Source organism: Tupaia chinensis, unplaced genomic scaffold (assembly GCF_000334495.1).
Source record: "Tupaia chinensis unplaced genomic scaffold, TupChi_1.0 Scaffold000528_1, whole genome shotgun sequence".
In the NCBI taxonomy this organism is placed as follows: Eukaryota; Metazoa; Chordata; class Mammalia; order Scandentia; family Tupaiidae; genus Tupaia; species Tupaia belangeri.
Genome location: NW_006160041.1, coordinates 2,002,541 through 2,009,777, shown reverse-complemented (window position 1 = coordinate 2,009,777; position 7,237 = coordinate 2,002,541). Strand labels below are relative to the sequence as shown.

At 47.9% G+C, this 7,237-nt stretch overlaps 1 protein-coding gene across 1 annotated transcript in view; it reads left to right on the top strand.

Moving 5' to 3' along the window:
• POMT2 (protein O-mannosyltransferase 2) overlaps positions 1–7,237 on the top strand; it is a gene marked incomplete in the record, with an annotated part of 52,163 nt that overhangs the window by 43,010 nt on the left and 1,916 nt on the right. Inside the window, 4 exon segments of the mRNA XM_006157077.3 lie at positions 2,413–2,489; positions 6,033–6,104; positions 6,412–6,471; positions 6,566–6,671. Coding sequence (XP_006157139.2) covers positions 2,413–2,489; positions 6,033–6,104; positions 6,412–6,471; positions 6,566–6,671 — 315 coding nt within the window.

The window sequence follows — 7,237 nt, the reverse complement described above, 5'->3', positions numbered from 1 at the left end:
CACGCGCCCTATAGCAAAAACCTCTACAAAAAAAGAAAAAGAAAAAAGAATTGCAGCCTCTCTCCTGTTTCTTTAGGGCAGGCAGGTGGTGTGATGGTTATGAGCGCTAGACTCCCATGTGGATGACTGTGGTTTAGTCCTGGACCTGGCGGCTTGCTTTCTCATTTTCCTTCTCTCTATCTCTCTCTCTCTGTCCCTTTCTGGTCAAATTAAATAAAATAAAGTTAAAATAATCCTTGAAAAAAAATCATGACTTTTCTTACTGTATGTATGTATGCATGTGTGATGTGTGTATGTGTGTGTGTATATATCCCAAAACAACCTTTTTTTTTTTTTTTTTTTTAGGGGTTTTTCTTAAAAGGCCATGTGAGTTGCCAGAATGACAGAGAGAGACAGAAAGCGAGAAACTACCCCCCGGGAAGATGGCCACACCGCAATCCCTTCTCCTCCATTCTCCTCTCAGGGTCTTGGGCATGCACGCACACGCGCCCTACATGAATTTAAGCCACCAGGTCTGGGACTCAAACTGTAGTCAACTACATGGGAGCCCAGCAACATAGCCATTATGCCAACTGCTGGTCCCTCAAAACAACCCTTTTAAAAACTCTTCTATTTTATCTTCCTGTGACCCTTTGTTTCCCCACCATTCCCAGAATCCCTTTAAATTTTGAGACCAGCAGGTGGCGTGGTGGTTAAGGTGCTGGACACTCCCACATGGCCGACCAGGGTTCGAGTCCTGAATCTGGTGGCTTGCTTTCTCACTTCCTCTTTCTCTCATTCTCACCTTCTGTCTCTCTCTGGTCAAACTAAAAAAAAAAAAAAAAAATGAACAAATGAATAAAATAAAATAAATAATTATTTACAAAAGAAAAAAAACAAAAAAAACTTTCATCTAAGCTGCCTGCAAGAGCGTCTAGGCTTTGGGGCAGAGGTAGGATATTGAAGAGTAGACTCCAGAACATGCTGATATATTTATTTCCCCTCTTCGTCTTTATTTTTTCATGAGCTTTTTTTTTTCCAATTGTGATTTCTAGTTTCCATTATAACCATTGTACATCCTTGTAGAGTACAGTGTGGTTTTTGAGGGCATGGATACAGTATTCCATAATCAAATCAAGAATATAGACATAGTAATCTTCTTTGACATTGAACATGACCTTCTGTTGTGCACATTCACATTTAATACTAGTTCCACTGGTTTTCCCCCCCATTTTTTGAAGTATGTACTGAATCTTCAGTGACATTTTTTTAAATGACATTTTTTGCTCTGCTGTGGTACACTGTTCCATAATTTATTCCACTTGTTTACATGCATTCTTGTGTCAGTCATTTTCTTACAACCCTTTTCAAGTACCTCCCTGTACAGCTTCTCTTTTCTACCATCACACTCTCTCCTTTTGTACCATTGAGTCCTTCAGTTTCTGCCCTAGAGTGTGTGCATTCAGTATATGTTAAGTGAGGATACATAGTATTTTATCTTTCATAGCTTGGCTTATTCTGTTTTTTGTTTGTTTTTGCTTGAAGTCACATGCACTTGCTAGAGAGAGGGGGAGAGAGACAGAGAGAGAAAGCACCACCCCTCAAGGAGGTTAGTCACACTTCCATTCTCCCTTGGGATTTTTGGGCATGCATGCACATGTGCCTGGTGTGTTTTTCAAACTGCTGGGCCCAAGACTCGAACCATATAGTTAGCTATGTGGGATCCAGATGCCCTAACCACCATGCTACTAACTGCCCTCCTCCTTCCCTTGCCCCCATTTTTATTTTTTTCATGAAAGAAAAAAAAAAAGATGAGTACCCTCAGTGAGTCTCACTTTATTCCTCCCTCCCCCTGCTGAGCTTTGGAGTTAGTCAGAATCACACGCACACTCACATTGTGCCCAGCAAGTACAGGTCGCCCCAAAGACCAAGCCTCCGTCTTCCGTATGGCCGCCAGCATTGCAGGGTGTTGAGCTACTGCACTATAGCTGGGCCTTGACTTCTCATGCTTTCCATTTCATTCATCTTAACCACCTAATCCAGTCTAAACAACTAATTAACAAATTAAACAACTCTTCATTGAGTATGCCGGAAGCACGCTGGGTTGGTGAGTGAGGCAGGCTTGGTCTCTGTCGTCACAGACCTTCTGCCTGGGGGAGAGCAGCACTGAACCAGTACGGCATGAAGGGCAGTGGTGCCCAGAGCTATTGGAACAGCAAGCTGGGGAGGCCGCGTCCGTTTCCCAGGTGTCTCTCAGAATGCCCAGTGAGTGCTAATACAAGCTGAATAAATAATCCCCAACACTCTCGCCTACTTGTCAGCGTGTCAGGAAGGCTGCACCTGGACTCTGGTGGGACCGTGGATACCGCAGGTGGACAAGACTGTGAGGAGAAAATGTATGACAAGGGCTTTCTCCTGTTGCTTTTTTTCTAGTGCCAAACATCAGCTTGAACGTGCTGCAGCCCAGTTTTCCTGAGATCTTGCTGGAATCTCACATGGTCATGATCCGGGTACTGTAGCCCCTTCTTCCATGGCTTCTCTAAGGGCTCTTGGGCAGCCACAATTTGGATCATAAATCACTAGCCATGGTATAGATTGACTGCCCCCTTGTGGAGGGTTTTGAAAGTCTTCACTTACTGGTTTCCTTGATCTTCAAAGGCATTTCTTACCATAGAATTAGGATGGGTGGGGGACTGGCAGTTAGGGTACTGGCTATGTCGCTAGACTCCATGGAGTTAACTGTGGTTCGAGTCCCAGACCCGGTGGCTTAAACTCACACTGGGCGTGTATGCATGGGTACCCAAGGTCCCGAGAGGAGAATGGAGGAGAAGGGATTGTGGCGTGGCCATCCTCCCTGGGGAGTGATTTCTCGCTTTCTGTCTCTCTGTCTCTCCTTGCTCTCTGACAAGCACATGCACCCTATAGCAAAAACCTCTCCAAAAAAAGAATTAGGATGGGTGGTGGTGATGACCACCACAATACCAGTAAACACTTATGGAGCTCCTGTGTGCCAGACACTCCGCTGAGCACTGTACATATATCCACTCATTTTATTTATTTATTTATTTATTTATTTATTTACTTATTTATTTATTTATTTATTTATTTGGAGAGGTTTTCACTATAGGGCGCGTGCGCGCGCCAGACAGAGAGAGACATAGAGACAGAAAGTGAGAAGTCACCCCCCGGCGGGATGGTCACGCCGCAGTCCCTTCTCCTCCATTCTCCTCTTGGGATCTTGGGCACACATGCACACGCGCCCGGTGTGAGTTCTAAGCCACCGGGTCCGGGACGCGAACCACGGTTTACTATGTGGGAGTCCAGCGACATAGCCATTACGCTAACTGCTGGTTCCCTACATCCACTCATTTAATACACTCTTCCCAGTAGGCAGGCGAAGGAAGTGAGGCATAGAGAGGTTAAAGAACCTGCCCAGGGCCACACAGCTAAGTGTAAGAAGTGGATCCAGCTTCAAAGTGACATGGACTAGTGGCTACAGTGCCACTGTAGTTTTCTGCCTCTGAGTGATTTGCAATCCATTCAGGTATAAAATAGCAACCATGAGCCCACTCATATTCCTTGAAAGAAATTGTTTAATTCTTCTGTATGGCCTTTTTAGTATGAACCACAGTATTCATACAGGACATAAATATGACATAACCTAAATAGATGTGCAGTGTAGCTATGGTATTGAAATGTCACGAAGGGTGTTTAAAGGAAATAAAAGTGTTCTCTGGCAGGGGCAGTAATGGAAGAATGGTTGATTCTTTTTTAAGGTTTTCTAAGATTCCTTGTTTGTATTTTCTATCATTAATAGCTGACTGAAGTTGTAGCATCAAAGCCTTAATAAAAATTGAGAGAGGAAATATTTAAATTAGGAAAACTCTACTTACTAGCTTAAATTGTCCCTGTGAGTTGGGGCAATTTTGGTTTTGATGGTTCATAAAAGACCCCCTTATCCTGGCTTATGGAAACCCGTGCTCTGCAGGGATTGTGTTTAAGAGCCACAGTCTCTCAAGCAGACATTGATTATCACTGCAGCTCCAGGGCTGCAGGGAGGGGTAGCCATTGTTATTTGTCCCCTGGTGAGCCATTGTCAAGTGGACTTTCCTGGAAGTGATTATGTAAGCAGTACTCAGTAAATGTAGTTGGCTTACTTCACCAGATTGAAGCCAGAAAATTCAAATGTTGTCCTTTTTGCACGTTGGGAGGTGATGAGTTGACATTAAGCAATCTCTAGGTCATTTCTCTCTGACTTTCTGCTTGTAGCTGTCACTGTGGCCTGATGCCATCGCTCTTCTAAATATGTGCTTGTCAGTTGGACTATCATTCTGGGACTGGGCAGAATTTTAAGACTAAATCTAAAGAGTTTCATTTCTCCTTTCATTATCTAAGAGGTAAAGAGTCGAAGAAGAAAAGAGATATAAGTGAACTTTCGTATTCAACCAATGCAGAGTCAGGAAGGGGTCAGGCCAAAATACTGAGTCTAGACTACAGAAACTGCAAGGAGAGGGCCCTTTTCAGCCCTCTGCGTGCAGGCCTGAGCCCTGTGCAGAGAAGGCTGCTTGCCTGGTGAGTTTGACTGGAACGTGCCCATTTAGATTTTAAGCATAGAAAACCACTTACAAATAATGTTACAGTTTTTCTTACTTCCATCTCTTGAGTTACTAAAGGAGCCAGATTTCCTCAGTGGACAGGATTCCCCTGGTTCGTTACAGTTCTGACTGGAGTCCCTGTGTTTGGGACTGAACTGCCCTGGTTTAAAGGAATTAATTTCCCTCAGCAGTTATTCCAGGGATGCAGAATAATCTATTCCTCTGAAGCCCTTCAGATGGCCACAATGACTTGGGGGCTGTGCAGCTGGCCCCGTGGGGTCTGACACACCCTCCTGCCATGGCACTTCTGACCCTGCGGGGGCATGTAGCCACCACAGGGAGGCCTGCAGACTGTCCCAGGCCCTCAGCAAGTTGGATTTGTAATACTCTGGGTGGCAGGTAAGTGGCCAGACCTTGGGTAGACCAGTGGTCCTCAGTTGAGGGCGATTTTTCTCCCAGGGTATCTGGCAATATCTGGAGGAATTTTTGGTTGGAATAACTGAGGGTGTGTGTGTGTGTGTGTGTGCACATGGCATCCAGAGGGTAGAGGCCAGGGATACCAAACATCCTACGGTGCACAGGATGGGCCACAGCACTGACTTAGCCAGCCCGCGATGTCGGCAGTGCCAGCTGACCTCGCTCCTGGCATCCGGCACCCTTTCCGAGGAAACACCTTCTCAGTTTGTCCTGATGAGGAAACTGACCCCTGTCCTGGTGGTCAGTGTCTGGAACCCTGACCCTCTACCTTTCTGGTTTTATCATGTGGACAGGTTATTGGATGTTCTTGGTGCCTGGGTTAGTGGGGTCGAGTCTGGATCCTTCAGGCTAAAGCATGTATTGGGAGTGATTTCTCTCCCAGTGGGCGGAAATGTTTTCTTGGAGGGCAGAAAACCTTGCCTTTTTAGTATGAACGACAGGTATTCTTACAGGACATAAGTACGACATAACCTAAATAGACGTGCAGATAGCTATGCTATTGAAGTGTCATGAAGGGGGTTTGAAGAAAAGAAAAACGCTCTTAGGCAGATGCAGTAATGAAAAATGAGAAACACTAGGCTGAAGTAGTCCTTTCCAAGTCCAGGGGCTCATGAGAGTTTCTGCTTTCCCGTCTGAATTTGGCCTCTGAAGGGAGCAGATGCAGAAACTCTGCTTTTATATGCACCCCCCCACCCCCGCCCCCAACACTTGGCTCTGCCTTGTGGTATTTCGTGCCCATTGGAAACATTGGTTCCTTCCTTGCTTTTCTCTCTCTAGCATAGGGGTCAGAATGGACTAGCTCTGGTGGGAAGTGGGGGCCTATTTGTTTAAGGGACAGAGGGCAGTAGACAGTGGCCCTCCTACAAGGGAGGCAGAGGGCTTCCTCTTGATGCGTGGTGGGAACCAGAGACACCTGTGCCTCCCACTCTGTCAGCCTGAGATCTCTGTCTTGACTAGTTTTTCTTTGCCACCTTTCTGCAGGGGAACAATGGCCTCAAACCCAAGGACAATGAGTTCACATCCAAACCCTGGCACTGGCCTATCAACTATCAGGTAGGGCCTGAGGCTAGAGCTCCTCCCAGGAAATGGGGCCAAGAAAGAGACCATTGAGACCTGGCGGGTGGGGTGTTCTGGGCTGGCAGGGTGAGGCCTCGCCTGAGTGGCTTGGCCAGAGCCAGGGTTCTGTTTTCTGCCCTGGCTCTGACCTTATCCTCCTGGAGCTCATGTGGAATTTACTTGTTCTGGGCCTTCTGTCCAGGCTTCTGTCTATGGAGGTGGCCAGCCCCCCACTGCCCACTAGAATGGGTATGGCTGGGGATGAGCTGGGCCCTGGGTCAGCGAGGTGTCCTCTGTCCTACAGGGCCTCCGCTTCTCAGGGATCAACGACACTGACTTCCGAGTCTACCTGCTCGGGAACCCGGTGAGTGCCGGACGCTCCTGGCTGGAGCCCTCGAGCACTTGGCTCTGGAGAGCCGTGACTTTCCTCTCACCCTCCTGTTCTCATCTCCGTGCAGGTGGTCTGGTGGCTGAATCTGTTGAGCATTGCCCTCTACCTCCTGTCGGGGAGCATCATGGCCATAGCTATGCAGAGAGGGGCCCAGCTGCCAGCAGAGGTTGCAGGTCAGGTCCTCTAGGCGCTCCCGGTGACAGTCACCAAATATTCAGTGCTGTGTGGAACGCTTGACAGCCTCCTAACAACCCTATAGGGTAGGGCATTACCCCTGTCTTTTGTGTTTGGAAACCAAGGCTCCTGCGTAGAGATCGGGCCAGGACCCAAGGCTAAGGAAACGATAGAGCTGAGGCCCAGATCCCAGTCTGCGCCAGAGCCTTCCCTCTGAACCTCTCGGCACTAGGAGCGGCCCTCTCGTCTCCTCTGTCCCTGCCGTTCCAGGGCCTGTCCTCTGGTGGGGTAGAGAGGAGCCCTGGGGCATAGTCCGTGGGCCCATCCCAGAGCTGCTCCTAGTAGCCTTAGTGCCAGACCGAGCCCCATAGTATTTATGGTGTTCACACAGGCTCTTCATGGGCTCCGCTGCTCCTGCCTGAACAGCTGTGGCCCCAGACACCCCTCACTCCCCTCCATCCTCATCTCTGCCCTGACCTTTGCACCTGTCCACAGCCAGCTGTGGAGGATTATGGTTTCTTTGGAGCCAGGCTCCCTCCTGCCCAGACCTGCATCAGGCTTCCTG